The sequence below is a fragment of the Limulus polyphemus genome, unplaced genomic scaffold, assembly GCF_000517525.1.
Source record: "Limulus polyphemus unplaced genomic scaffold, Limulus_polyphemus-2.1.2 Scaffold26, whole genome shotgun sequence".
NCBI classification, from domain to species: domain Eukaryota; kingdom Metazoa; phylum Arthropoda; class Merostomata; order Xiphosura; family Limulidae; genus Limulus; species Limulus polyphemus.
Genome location: NW_013665636.1, coordinates 1,519,325 through 1,534,603, shown reverse-complemented (window position 1 = coordinate 1,534,603; position 15,279 = coordinate 1,519,325). Strand labels below are relative to the sequence as shown.

General features: G+C 34.5%; 1 protein-coding gene across 1 annotated transcript; it reads left to right on the top strand.

The window, feature by feature from the left end:
- Positions 1 to 1,425: 1,425 nt before the first annotated feature.
- On the top strand, positions 1,426 to 13,836 carry LOC111085770. The gene is made up of 3 exons (XM_022385940.1): positions 1,426 to 1,861; positions 5,322 to 5,460; positions 13,372 to 13,836. The coding sequence occupies exons 1-3, from the start codon at positions 1,553 to 1,555 to the stop codon at positions 13,614 to 13,616; spliced, it is 693 nt and encodes a 230-aa protein (XP_022241648.1). The 5' UTR covers positions 1,426 to 1,552; the 3' UTR covers positions 13,617 to 13,836.
- The last annotated feature ends 1,443 nt before the right edge of the window (positions 13,837 to 15,279 follow it).

The following is a 15,279-nucleotide window of genomic DNA, read 5'->3' as shown; positions in this document are numbered from 1 at the left end:
TTTTTTTAGAAATTTAACAAGCATATTATTTGTTTATACTTTTTTTTACATTAAATCTATATGGTAAAGCTCAACAGAACAGAAATTATTTACTTGGATACTGTTTGTGTTTTAATAACTTAAAACTAACCCAGCGAAGCGTCAATGTTTTGTAGATTTTTTTTCCTCAAGAATAGTGCTAGTTCACACCCTTTTAAACGTTCATAACTTGTAAAACAAAACAAAATGTTCGATTTTAGGTTTCCGATTTACAGAGAAACAATGTAATTATTCTGTTACGATAGTTTTATTAACGCTATTTTATATTAAATAATATTTGTTGTTTAGATAATAACTCTAAATATGATGAATCTCATTTCAAATGCAGCATTTTTAAAATAAATGTTCGGAATGATATATATATATAACACGAAAACTGTAAAAAATCATATTTATTGACGAAAGCAACTCTTCACATACATAGTTTATCGGAACTTCTTATAGATATTTATACTTTTAATTAATGCTTTTTATTGTTACTGCGGTCAGGAACTTTAAACAAACCTTTGCTTTATAGAAGTAATAAACCTATTAAAAGCTGCATCATGCGAAAAAGGCCGACATCTAAGGGAAGATAAACGCACTTACCAATTTAAGTAGAGATCGTACACGATGAATTCACGCAACTGCCATTTTTTATATTCTGAAAAGTTAATTTACGTTACATGTTTCGCTGGTATATATAAAACACAAAAAACTGTAACATTATAATGACATAAAGGAAGTTTTTAATACACCTAACAACTGAAAACTGGGAGTTGTTGAAATGGTAAAAATTCCAACATTAGATTTATTTTGCGGAATTTTAGACGAAGTATATTAAAAAGGAAGAATTTAAAAGTTGATTACTGATTCTAGACTTCTGTGCATGCTCATCTCCACAACAATCATAAAAAGATCAGACGAATATCCGGCTGTCGTTCTCTACAGACTTGTGTCGGAAATGTGTAATGTAGGCAATTTATGATATCTCAAGCAAACCGAGTTTTCAGCTGATCACTACTACTGCATTTAGGAGACTGAACCCCGAGTAACAAAAATATCTATATTTCACTCAGGTTAATTAATTTTAGTGTTGCATCTATGGCTAGTAATGTTAATGAGGTTTGGAGAGCGAGATCGACAATTTCCTGCGGTTTTGAGTGTACTAATCACGTTTTGTTCAGACCGAGTGGGCACGTGCACAGATTGAATGCTCTCACTGCGGTTACAGAAGCTAAATGTTTTAAATTTAGTGGGATTTACCGTATCTGAAGTTATATCTAGTGGTGTGTTGGGGGAAGTATTTAAATTTAATCAGAACCACTAGAAATCGACCCGACTATATCCGACAAGAAATCTAGATATACTGTAGTACTGGTTTACATGCAAGGTTTTAATCCGGCACGAAATACGTTTTCATTTTGGAATTAACTAGCCAAGTTTATTTTCATTGCTTCTGTAACATTGGGCCACTTTCAACGATGGCTACTCTTGAGAGCAGGGCTCTTTGAGTCAAAGCACTGTTACGGGCATGATTCAGCATCTTCATGTTGCTCTCTTATTCGTCTGCAACTTTTCAAACTTGATGCTTTCCATCAGTTTGAAATCACAGAGTTTTTCAAGTGAGACCTTCCGAGTTGTCATATGGAATAAAACTCAGAACTCTGCTTGGACCAATACGGTGGTCAGCGATGTTGCATGCGTTGCTGTTTGTGGCAGCACAAAGCAATGTGTCGCTGTTAATATTGTTCCCCGCAAGGAAAGTCTTGAATGTAAGATCCTGAGCAATTTAGGGGGAGACTTTATTGAACACCCAGGAGCCAAGCTACTTGTGGCTGAGGTAAGGCGAGTTGTATGATTTTTGTTTTGGTACAGTGAATAGTGATAGTAATAGTCCAGTGTGTGTGTGTGTGTGTTAAAGATTTCAAGAATTCGATACGATATACATATATTGTTTCTTGCGACACAAGACCGTTGTTCTGGGATTCTGTTATTTAGCATTCTAATAAAACCTGAAGTATGGATAACAATATTAAAATTACATCTTTGGGTTAGGGTTGTAAATATTTCAAAACGAAAGTGATGGTATTAAACTTGCAGTATTTCCCTAAAACAAATATCTGATCAGAATAAAACTGCTTAAAAAAATAACCTTCGATTATCATACCAATTACAAAATATATATTTTCGATTTTATCCTTCTTCCAATCATGAGTATGTTACATGTGTAACTTATATAAAGCTCGAAGAACTTTATTAGTTCATTAGATCAATCTAACCAAGTACCACAGCATTTACGATGCTTAATTTTTAACGGTACTGAGATCCAGAACTTGTTTTGTAATTTATTTTAAAAATATTAAGGCGAAAACGCTATAGTTAGTTTTAAAACTACCTGAATGTTTAGCTAAAGTTGGACCCAGTGGGAAGCCATTCCTCTAAATGAAACTATTAACATATGTATATCTGAGCTTTCACGAAATAACATTCCTCTAAATGGCTTTTCTGAAAATCAAATTAAGACCATGCTGGACCTTACTACCAAGAATTCACATTTCCTGTTCAACAATACCTAAATGTTGTTCGACTGACCTAATCAACTACGTTACTTCCCTTCAGTATCATCTCAAACAATGACCTGAGTAACGTTTAAATTGTTTTGAATTAATAAAATGCGATTTGTAAGCACAGTGCCATCATTGTGCTTACAAATAACTGTTTTTTAATTCACTGTTCTGTTAGCACAATGTTCTTTTCTACACAAGTAATGTTTAAATTGTCGTAAATTAACAAACAGCTATTTATAAGCACAATAATATCATTGTGCTTACAAATTGCTGGTTTTTAATTTACGGTTCTGTCAGCACAATGTTCTTTTCTACACAACTAATATCTAAATTATTACCGTCAAAAATTCTTTATCTTCCCATTCCACTAGCGACTAGCCAAAAGGGAACCGGTACTCTCCAGTCCTAGAAACTTAGCACTAGGTATAAATATAACAAAAGTGTGATATGACATATTGTACATTATGAAAGTGCACTAAAGATGTATAGTTATGATGACCATTTTTAGTAAGAAAGGGAGATAAAATGTAATTAAATTGCCTGAATTTATTCTGTGAACTTTATTTCTGTTCAAGAATGCTATGCAGTTAAGTTTTATGTATTCATAGAAATAACGTATTTTAAACATTAAGAATTACGTTTTTAGACTTGTCATTCCGTTTCACAAGCTCTTCTGGGGATACTGCTCGTTACATTTACATATCAGTGTTGAGACGCCCTTGAAAAACAGTAATTTGTAGGTAGATGTTAGTAAGTCGTATTCTCACACGCGTTGTCGCTTCTATTAATCTCTTGAGTGACTTACTTAATAAGCATTCATGACAAGAACAACGAATTCAGTCAACTTCAACAATCCGTGATTAAGAGATTCAGTAAACACGAGAATTTTGACTTCGTTTCAATGTTAACTTCGCGATTTAGCTGTAACTTGATAATTTCTTTCAACGTTACATGATGTGACTGACTGATCGCTAAACGATTTTATTCACTCAAACAGAACCGTAAATACTACATTAATTGTAGCATTTTAGTCAAGAGTAAGTATGTTTGACGTTTCATTTTAATTTCAATTGTAATTAGATTTGCTCAGAGCTCTGGTTAGTAACGTCTGGCAACAAAAACAAATTTCTCTGCAACTGTTTCTGAGTAATTTGACAATGATGATTCTAAAAATCATGGTGAAAATTACTAATCGTCTTTAGTTTTCGAGTTGTGGTAGATTTATTCAAAATATTCTTATACATCGTGAGGATGATGTTCAGTACCTAATCCATCCATTAGTGCATCAACATTTGTATAGAAACACAAAGTATCTTACATGCTATAGTGAGAAGAGAGACTATGATGGCGACTTCGGTAAACTGTAAACTTTTTTTTTTTTCCTGGAGCTAATAAATTTCATTGCTGTAAACGAGAGCCAAAAGTTCCCCATGCTGTTTTTGATAGAAACAAGTCATGAATCAGACCATTTTGCTCTTCTTGTGTGATCAGATGAGAAAGTTTTCTACAGGAATAGAATTACTAGATGCAGAGGATGAAGATGATTCATTGTCTTCTTTGCATGATAACTTCTGTTTTCCGATTCGCTGGTGGATCTGGCACTGGAAGACCATCCCCATGAGGTACTGGCTTCATTGCAGAAACAATATCTGGATATTTAATGTATTATTTAGTTTGTCTGAAGATCTAGAAACATTAGTCATGCAAAAATAACAGTCAGTTAGATGATCTTTGGGCTCACGTCATATCATGGGAACTGCAAATGGCATACTTCTTGTTCAGCCACTGTGTCAAGTCAGATGTGCAAACTGTACAACACACATGTAGAGCCCAATGTTTTTCTTGATAATCAATTATTACACTCAAAATAGTAATATTTAGCTACCTCTACCTTATGTGTGATGCCTTTCCTTCGTGAAACTGTAATATATTTTCCACAACTGTAGCAGAAACTGTTTGGGTGATTTTTGCACTTTCAGACTTTACATGAACTAGAGGCAGTCTGCATTTCAAACGATTTTCTAAAAGATATAAAATAATTTATGTTTATAGAACTAGAGTTTAAAATTTTGCCAAAATATGATTACATCTCGGGTACGATGCAAGGGAGACTTATTTTGACTGTGTATGGAACGAGGCGAAGTGGTCAAATGAGTGAGTGAGGAGCAACTGAAAGAGAGGTGTCTGCTCCATTTTTTATGCCCATTCAAAGGACTTCTGGAATGTTCTAGCAAACTGAGAATGTGAGGGCTTCATGATTCGCGGGCGGAGGAAGTAAGCGTGGGAATGAAGCTAAAATGGTACAATTCGCTACAGTTATATCACGATCAAATGACATATATGAACAACATATTTGGAATTTTACACCAATACAATACTGTCATTGTTTGAAGTTATCAAAAATGTATGCCTTTTTACTCATTAAACTATTCAAGTAAATCAAATTTCACAGCATAAATCTATTGCACGGAGCTGATTGCATGGTATTTCACATAGTGCTGATAAAATATTGAGATATTACAAGAATCCAAAATCTAGAGGCGATGGACAAACTATGACTACATTTTTGAAATCAACACTATCAAATTACTCAGAATCACTAGGATTTTCTTCACTTGCAAATTTTTTGTTGCCCATTGTAAATTGTGGTATCTACCAGGTTAACTTATCAGTATTGTTTAAAGTTATTATGGGTAAGTATAACCATAAAATACATGATTTTTGTTTTTGTAGAAAGATATCAAGACTTGTGCAACTGTTACCTGTGAAAACAACGCTACCTGTCAGGATATCCGGCCCGAAGTGAAGGATTTGTTAAAAGCCTTTAGCTGTGTTTGTCCATGTGGATATTGTGGCGTTTACTGCGAGAAACGTAAGTTGAAATTGAATTTTTGCTTTTTTCTTAGAATAAATGGAAAGTCGTACTGTTCATGGTTTTGTACTTTATACCAAACACACGAAGATTGTTCATAACCTAAATGCTTTTTTCTGTGGTGCAACTTTAACTTAGGTTTAGCGTCTGACAACTATAATATTGGTAACTTTGATTAAAAACACTTAACAACATAAGTTGTAATAAAATCAACATTTTATCAAGAAAAACAACCAGCTTCATCGGCAAGTTTACTCGTTAGATGTTTATGTTTTAGTTGATACCGAGAATGTGTAGTATGAAACTTTGTTCTTACAACATGTTACGTTAAAACAGTATATGTCCTGTCGTTATTATAAGAACACAATGGATGAGGGAATATTAACTAAAATTATGCTAGGATTAGGGATAAACATCTCGTCAATATTTCCTCCAACACTGAACTAATGATGCAAATGAGCTATGATCGAATATATATTTGTTTTAAGCTGCAAGTAACGGACTGCTAGTTGGGAACATTAATGAAAATAATACATATCAATGTACCAACTAGATGCAAGTACACAACAAACTAATTGCTGGTTAGGACAATCATTGATAATAATATTTATCAACGTACCAACTAGGTGCAAGTAGACAGCAAGCTAACTGTTGGTTAGGACAATCATTGATAATAATATTTATCAACGTACCAACTAGGTGCAAGTAGACAGCAAGCTAACTGTTGGTTAGGACAATCATTGATAATAATATTTATCAACGTACCAAGCATAGGTTCAAGTATACAGCAAGCTAACTGCTGGTTAGGACAATCAATGACAATAGTATTTATGAACGTACCAACTAGGTGCAAGTACACAGCTAACCAACTCAAAGAAAATTTGCGTGAGAATCAAGGAGACAGAATCGTGAACAACAAAAGAAGAACTTTATTAACTACAAATGAGTTATATACACGTAATCAAAATAAAAATAACCGATGGTAGTTACGCTGAACAATACATATATCTATCAACTAATAACAGAAATTAAGTTTGTTTTGATCGATAACGTTAATAAAGAATACATACATTTCACCTCAATTAAAGGGTACTGTTAAAACTTTTACCTCGTATACAGCATTTATGAAATAAACTTCTAGAATTCGAATTTTTACCTGCCTTTTACCTTAATAATTAACAATTACTTGAACTTACTAAGGTCGGATGTTAAAGGCAGACTGCAATGTAGGCTGGCGATGCTGAATACTGCTGATTACATGTCTTTGTGGCAAAAATGGTAGCTAATAATCACATAAGTACAGAAAGTGGTAGTTGTTAGTCACATAAGTACCAAAAAATATTACTAGCTACAGATGTTTGTGCACGGGTATATTACATACTAAATAAGGGTATGGGGAAGAGGTAAAAAATTCACCTCTCTTGCCAATTAACTATGCATTTTAGAAACAAAACTCTCTTAAACTTATAACAAACACTCAATTTGGTTTCGCAACGATATTTAATTATCGAATCAAAATTTAAATATTTCTGGCGAATTTGACTAAAACAAGATCTAAAAACACCACGTTTACCTTATTACACCCTTTACCTGTTGTAGTACCTTCCTGTTGTTAAGGTGAAAAGAAACTTTGAAGAATAGGATAATAATAAAGTTGATAATAACGGGACACAACTTACCCTAAACAGTGTTTGGTACTAAGGCCCTTTTCCCACTTGTTCCTGAGCGCATGTTGACCAAATACATACACATTCCCGCAAAACAGACGCGAGGCTGCAGTCCGGGCTGGTACCCCTGTCTCTTCCTTTGACAACTTGAAGTTGTGACAAGTTATCTGAGTTAACACTGCGAACTCAGTCGATGTTAGAAATTGAAATCTAGACAAACAACCCTTTGTTGGAAGATACACGAATCAGCAAGAAACTGACTGACTATTGCTGTAGACTATGGGTTGATTCTCTACTCCTACTGACTACTAAGTGATTTCTGGACTATATATACTGTACTGTATTTAACATGTAACAAATGTGTGAGGTTCCTTTCCTGGTATGGTTAAGTATTCTATTTAGAGTTTATGCAGGTAGACCAATCATAGTATTGTTCCACTAGTTCTGATTTTATTTTTAAGCTTCTCATATATCTTGATTAGCCAAAATGAACTTTGTTATACACGTGTTCTGGTGTCACAGCTCTAGCTAACCGCCCTTGGATCAAGGAACATTTTTATACATGTGTTCTGGTGTCACAGCTCTAGCTAACTACCCTTGGATCAAGAAACTTTGTTATACATGTGTTCTGGTGCCACAGCTCTAGCTAACTACCCTTGGATCAAGAAACTTTGTTATACATGTGTTCTGGTGTCACAGCTCTAGCTAACCGCCCTTGGATCAAGGAACATTTTTATACACCTGTTCTGGTGTTACAGCTCTAGCTAACTACCCTTGGATAAAGATACTTTGTTATACATGTGTTCTGGTGTCACAGCTCTAGCTAACCGCCCTTGGATCAAGGAAGATTTTTATATACATGTTCTGGTGTTACAGCTCTAGCTAACTACCCTTGGATCAAGAAACTTTGTTATACATGTGTTCTGGTATCACAGCTCTAGCTAACCGCCCTTGGATCAAGGAACATTTTTATACATGTTCTGGTATCACAGCTCTAGCTAACTGCTCTTGGATCAAGGAAAATTTTTATACATGTTCTGGTGTCACAGCTCTAGCTAACTGCTCTTGGATCAAGAAACTTTGTTATATACGTGTTCTGGTGTCACAGCTCTTGGATCAAGGAACATTTTTATACACGTGTTCTGGTGTCACAGCTCTAGCTAACTACCCTTGGATCAAGAAACTTTGTTATACATGTGTTCTGGTGTCACAGCTCGCTCTAGCTAACTGCTCTTGGATCAAGGAACATTTTTATACATGTTCTGGTGTCACAGCTTTAGCTAACCGCTCTTGGATCAAGGAACTGTTTATTCCTAACATTTTATTCTGATACTCTTTCATCATTGTAAAGTAGCTTAACTCACAATTCTTTCATATTAATTGGTATTTCATGATGTCTAGTATACTTTAATACTTCCCACAGTAAACCAGACCATGTGAATGTTTATCTAAAGAAGCTTCTATCCATTCTAGGTTGACCCTCGTTTCTTCTTATATATGTTTCTGGTGTTTTGTCGACTTTGTAACACGTGGCTGTTTAAACCATTCCTTACTGTATTCTAAAATTGTATATTGTGACTTTGCCATTACACGTGTTTAAACTCCTTGGTATATTTAAGTATTCATTGAATATTAAATAATTAACCATTTTAGTTACTTTAATTTAATAATTTGATCATGCTATGTTTTTTTCACTCATGTGGCTATTGCATATTTATTTGACTAATCTTGTTTGTTTTGTTTTGAATTTCGCGCAAAGCTACACGAGGGCTATCTGCGCTAGCCGTCCCTAATTTAGCAGTGTAAGTCTAGAGGGAAGGCAGCTAGTCATCACCACCCACCGCCAACTCTTGGGCTACTCTTTTTACCAACGAATAGTGGGATTGATCGTCACATTATAACACCCCCACGGCTGCAAGGGCGAGCATGTTCGGTGTGACGGGGATTCGAACCCGCGACCCGCAGATTGCGAGTCGAGCTCCCTAATCACCTGGCCATGCCGGGCCTTTGATTAATCTATATACCAAAAACAATTAGAATGGTGTCACATTCACCTTAGGCATGTTCTAACGTAGTTGGCATTGTTAATAATGGGCTATTTGCGCTGTACCCGTCACAGGGATAAAATTCCAAATTTTTGTGTTATAAGCTCCATGCTTATCGTTGAGCCTTTGGGGGTATTTATTGTTTGCAGTTTTGATATAAATTACATTCGATAAGGGTTTCAACAGGTGTCATTGAAACGTTGCGCTCCATCTTGTCTAAAAACAAACAAACAATAATTACGAAATATTAATACAGATAACATTTCATAGTAATGCAGATGTTACGTCTTTACTTATGAAAACATCCAGAATTCTTGGTATACTCACGAAATAAAGATAAGTTTGAGTATTTAATGCATGATTTCTCAAGTACTTACGGTACGGCAGTGGCGATTGGATATTAATCGTTGTCATGGTTAGTACTCTGTGCGATTACTGAGTATAATTATTAATTAGTAACTGGGAGAACTCAGTCGAGTGGATAACACACCAGACTTTCTATCAAGAAGATTCGGCCATTACCAACACAGAAATAGTTTTTCTCAGGACTTCCCTGAGGATTGCAGCAAATTACAAGTTGAAACGGATAAAACTTATTAGTGATTAGCATCTATTTTTATATAAACTAAGGTGATTGTATATTCTACTAAACGTGACAACCGTAGCATTCCCAGGTAGTCAATTCGGGGCCCATTAACCTGGATGTTTCAAGGCTACCGAGTTACAGAGTGCGTGTCTTTCTATCTCTTCTTAAGAAAGAACCAAGACCTGAAAGGTGCACAACAATCTTTATTAACACAGAAAAATCACAATTACAAAATACAAGACCAAACAAAACGGGGAAAAAATGGGCCTGTGGAGAGTGAGCTGGACTAGTAAGAGAGAGAAAGGAAGTGAGACCTCAGTGAACTCTTTCTCACCAGTCCGGCATGTCCCCCCTCCGTAAGGTAAAATAAAACTATAAAATCTAAAATGAAAACAAACCCAAAGGTGAAAGATAAACAAAAATAAGAAAAGACTAAAGCGAAAAGAAAGTGAAAATCATGTTATATTAAAAGTTCTAAACCAAAAAGTTAAAGTCTAACAAAATCTCTAAGTGTGTTAAAAGTTTTAATAAAGAAAAATCTGCTAAAAAAAGGAAAACTTGGCATTTAATACTACAAATACAATAATATTACACAAAACCAGGTTGCACACACACTACCCTTAATCACGTGACCTTCGGCCCTTACAACTGAGATGAAAGGGCGAGGGAACTCTAAACTATTACTCAGTTCGCCAACAGAAAAACAACCTTCTGTTTCGGAACATTACGAGCTATCTTTTTACAAAAAACAAACGACAACAACAACAAACAAAACAGACAAACAAAAAAAAAATACAGTTATTTGTCAATTAATGAATTCAGGTTCCAGGCAGATCTAGAAAATTTATATGAGTTTACTTAAGTTAATTTTGTGTGCAAACTGAACTGAAAGAAAATACAGAAATTTTGAAAGATTTACATATTAACTAAGGAAGCAGAAAACATATGGTACTCTTCTGCTCCACACAACGACATAGCCAGTCAACATTTAAATTGACACCTTACGAGTTATTGGATTGTTGAACAATATCATTTAATTTTCCTGTTTTTTTTTCTAGTAGATTATTTTGATACTGGATAGTCTTTCCAGCTTTTCTAGCAGTTGATATAAAAATATTATAATAACACATTGAGAATTGAAAAGAAAAAATGATTCAGACTACTGAATATTTTGATTTATTTAATATTTTAATAGACTCCAGAATACAAAACACTGATTGTTGCGTTTCAGACAACATGACTCTGTCTGGTATACCGAAGAAATTTGTTAAAGATATTTTCTTTAACCTAAATTTTAATGTTTTACCACTGAGTCTTGTTTAAAGCGTATTCTAACGAGAACTGATCTGTATAAATTATGATTTCGTTACGTTCTTTCATACGGATATTGCAAATTTATTTACTTCAGTCAGGATTCTAAAACATTTAAAATGGAGAACAGCGTCATATTCACCTTAAACATCTTCTGATTCGGTTGGCATTGTTATTAATTACATTGTTGAATCTCGATTGTTCTTGCAAATTTAGTGACATTTTGTGTTTTAGAGTTTTCTGGTAAGACTACACAAGGGTTATTTGCATATAGCTGTCCCTAATTTTGAACTGCTAGACTAGAGGAAAAGCAGTTAGCAACATCACTTACCGCTGACTCTTGGGCTACTCTCGTCTGAACGAATTGTGAGATTTGACGGTCATTCTTATAGCGCACACACGGTTCCAAAGTGTGGAACCCATTTTTATACAACGGAAACGCGAATCATGAATCTTCGGATTCACAGTTAAGACACGCTAACTACGGAGTCACTTCCTGGTCCGGGATAATCGATATAACCTCATGCACGGAAGGCACGTAAACAAGAATTATTATTTTTTTTCACTGGCAGCCTTCTGCTCTTAATTCTAAAAATAAAAATAAAAACTTGTGTTGCAGTACACACTAAATATCAAAGTTCAGGATAAATAGCTATGAACGATGGTTCATTCTCATATAAGCTTTCTGGTGGGTCGATTTAATATTTTTTTCGTAGCCATGAAACTCGTGATGGTTAAATTGTGTCTGGTATTTCCATGTTTAGAAGTCTAATTATTATCATTTTTACTTTAATTCTTTGTATTCCTTTTACTGTTAGATTATAGCAGGTTTTGTTTTATTTGGGGAGAGGATATTAGTTGTTAGATCTAAGTTGTTTGTGAGTTGGCTATGATATTTTCAGATCAACCTATTTTCAATAACATGGCTGCGTCTAGAATAGAGCCTCACAAAGAAAGAGAGGCCTGGCATGGCTCGCAATCTGCGGGTCGTGCTCGCTTTTTCAGCCGTGAGGGCGCTGTAGTGTGACGATTAATCCCATATACGTTGGTAAAAGGGGTAGCCCAAGAGTTGGCGGTGAGAGGTGTTGATTAGCTGTTTTCCCTCTGATCTATTACTACATTAGGGACGGTTGGCGAGGACAATCCTCGCATGGTTTTGTGCGAAATTCGAAAATAAACAATATGGTATACACAAAGTTATTTAGAAGATTACCGGGTGGGTCTAAAACTTCTTTTGGACTTAAATAATTCATACATTTGTAACATATGAACCCGTAAGAATTATAGGATTATATCTGTCATAAAATTGAATATATAAGTGCGGGATGAGTTTCTTAATTGGAATAATGTTCTGATTGGCTGTAATTGCTACTAGTAATTAACTAGATAATTGGGGCTATAATATGTTTTATGCTCTAAGTTTAAAGTTTCGTTTATGATGCAGAAACCTGTAATTCATACGGGAATGACCATGAGGATGATAAATGTCCCAAATCAATTTTAAAATAACCATTGTGATTGTATAGTTAATGTCATAATTAGTAGTTTATTCGATGTACTAAGTCTAATTCTAATTAGTTACTCATTTATATTACTAGACACTAATTAGCTTATATCCTACGTTTCAGCCGATAATTTGATGCTTTCTTCGAGGAACATATGTAGTAGAAGGAACCAAGATTCGATTCTGGATCTTCTTGTTAGAAAGTTAGGTGTATTATTCACTTGTCCGGGCTCTGTAACTTTGAAAAATATTTTAATTTACCTTCTCAGAGCAGCTAAGAGGTACTGGGTCGTTTAAATTTCAAGGAGGTTTGTTTGCTTTATCATTTCTATCATTTTGCGAGAGACTTTTTTATTCATTGCAACAAATGTTGCGATACCGCCTTCAGTAAGGAATTCACGGCAGTGTTTCTGCCTTTCAAATAAGTCCAGGAAACATTGAATTGGCTGCGCTAGAGGTTTTTTGATAACTGCTGGTTTGGTTTCGGTTTTTTAGTATAATTTCCCTAAGTTATTTCTTATTGTTTAGTCAGGTTATTTCGTATTATTTTGGGAGAAAAAGTTATAGTTAGTTTTCTGGTCTGTTTTTGACAACTTCTGTCATGCTAACATCTAAAAAAGAAGAATTGAGATTTTTTAGTAATTTTAAACCTCCAAAAGTTTTAATTAATTACTTAGATAATTAACCACTGTAAACAACATACACTAGTAAGTTTAATCCATTATGTTTTATTGATCGAATTTCAGGAACATATTGTGTTAAAATGAACGTGTATAAGTGTTTTTTTTTATCTTACAGTAAATTACTGGTCTCAACGTGGAGTAGCTATTGCAGAGCACAATATCCCCTTTCCCAGCTATGTACAGTTCGATGGCTCTACAGATGCTTGCATAGAAATATGTCTTAACACCCCCGGCTGTAAATCTGCCGATTTTTCCACCAAGGATTCCACTTGCCTTCTGAATGACGTCAACCGAGATATGGAGGAGCTGTCCAGCTTTAAAGGATTTATATATTTGGAGCCTTCCTGTATCTGTGATTGATATGTGGCAACCATCACCTAATTTTAGAGTAGTTACACTTATGTGCTCATACATGTATAGGAGTCTGCAGTTGAATCGGTATATTAATAAAATATCTGTAATAAAATCGGACGGATGCTAATATTAGAATGACCAAAATTTATATGTTCAACAAGTCAACCAACGCCTAGGATTGTATGAATTAGTAAATTTAACAACAATTAAGTTTCTGTAAATTAGTATTCTCAACAGTAGCTAAATTTACATTGTTAAATAAATTTACCAGGTATTCAGTGAATTAATATAGAATAGATTATTTATTAGGCTAACCAGTTAGAAGATATTCCTGATTTATATAACTTATTTGATTTGTCATCTTAAACAACTTAGTATATATACTAGGCTAATCAATCAGTTATGTTATATAGATTATGAATCTATTAGGTTAATCAGTGAGTTGGATGAAATAAGTTGACTTACCTTTATTAGACTCCAAATTTTTCTTGACTTTAGCTTAGTTCTCGCACTAAGCATGCTCCTGTACCTTTTTGGATGTCACTTTATGATGACCTAACAGTTTCTTGATATTTGATACGCCTGAAATATCTTAAGTGCTGTTACAGACAATTCTTCAAAGCTTAGTCTGTTAACAGTCGAAATGTTGTTACTCCTGGAACATTAACTAGATGGCTGACTTATCGTGTTTGTAAGGTTTATGTTTACTTGGATCACGATTTGCTTAAAAAATCCACGCCACAACCCTTTAAGACCAAAATCGATGTCCCTTGAAAGTTATTATATGGGCTAATATATACACCTATCTAAACAGTCATTTTTGTTATTCGTAATAATTAAGTCAGTTTTTACCCTTGTTTCTGTCTTACTGTCTACTTCCTGAACTCTGATTGCTTGTATTCAGTTGACTTGGATGGCAAGTGATGCACACACACGCCGTCCCACCATCCTCTGAAATCAGCATCTCCTTTTTTTTCCCGTGTGTCTTATTTCTTCAATAGTACTTATGAGATGCGATGGTTTGGCTTGCTTAGTTCCTAAGCTGTTGGATAATTCTGGAGAATGATTTGAACAGCTCAGATCTTTATATGTCCCCTTTGCCATCTATCTCATGTCTTTTGAGGCTTTTGGGCAGCTTTATCTTTTATTCATATTAGGCTTGGCCAACATTAAAATCAGATCTTTGTTTCAGCAGATTGCTTATTTCCTGCTGCTCACTTTTAGATACCCTCTCTTTTAAATTTTAGAATTCAAGCTGGAAATATAGATGTACGTCAGTGTATTTGAACCTGGCATTGTTAGTATTAATGTTTATTTCCATAGTTACAAACCTGTTGTTCTAGAATGTTTAGTAGATATATCAGACCAATATATAGTCAATATACATGGATTAGCTGATTTATTAGGTCTACTAAATAACAACTGTGAACATAAATTAATAAATTTACCAACAAACGAGTTTTTCACACAAACTAATAGACTTATGGGGTTAACAATATAGCAAGTCTTTGTAGATCAGTGAATTATCGAGATCAAACTAATGGTTAAGAATATACAGATTAACAACTTCACCAGGTGTAAAACAAACTTATGTAAATTGGTGAGCATATGTTGCATTTCAATGAATGGGTAAATCGAGATTGTTAAATGTATGTAAACAGTCAAGCAT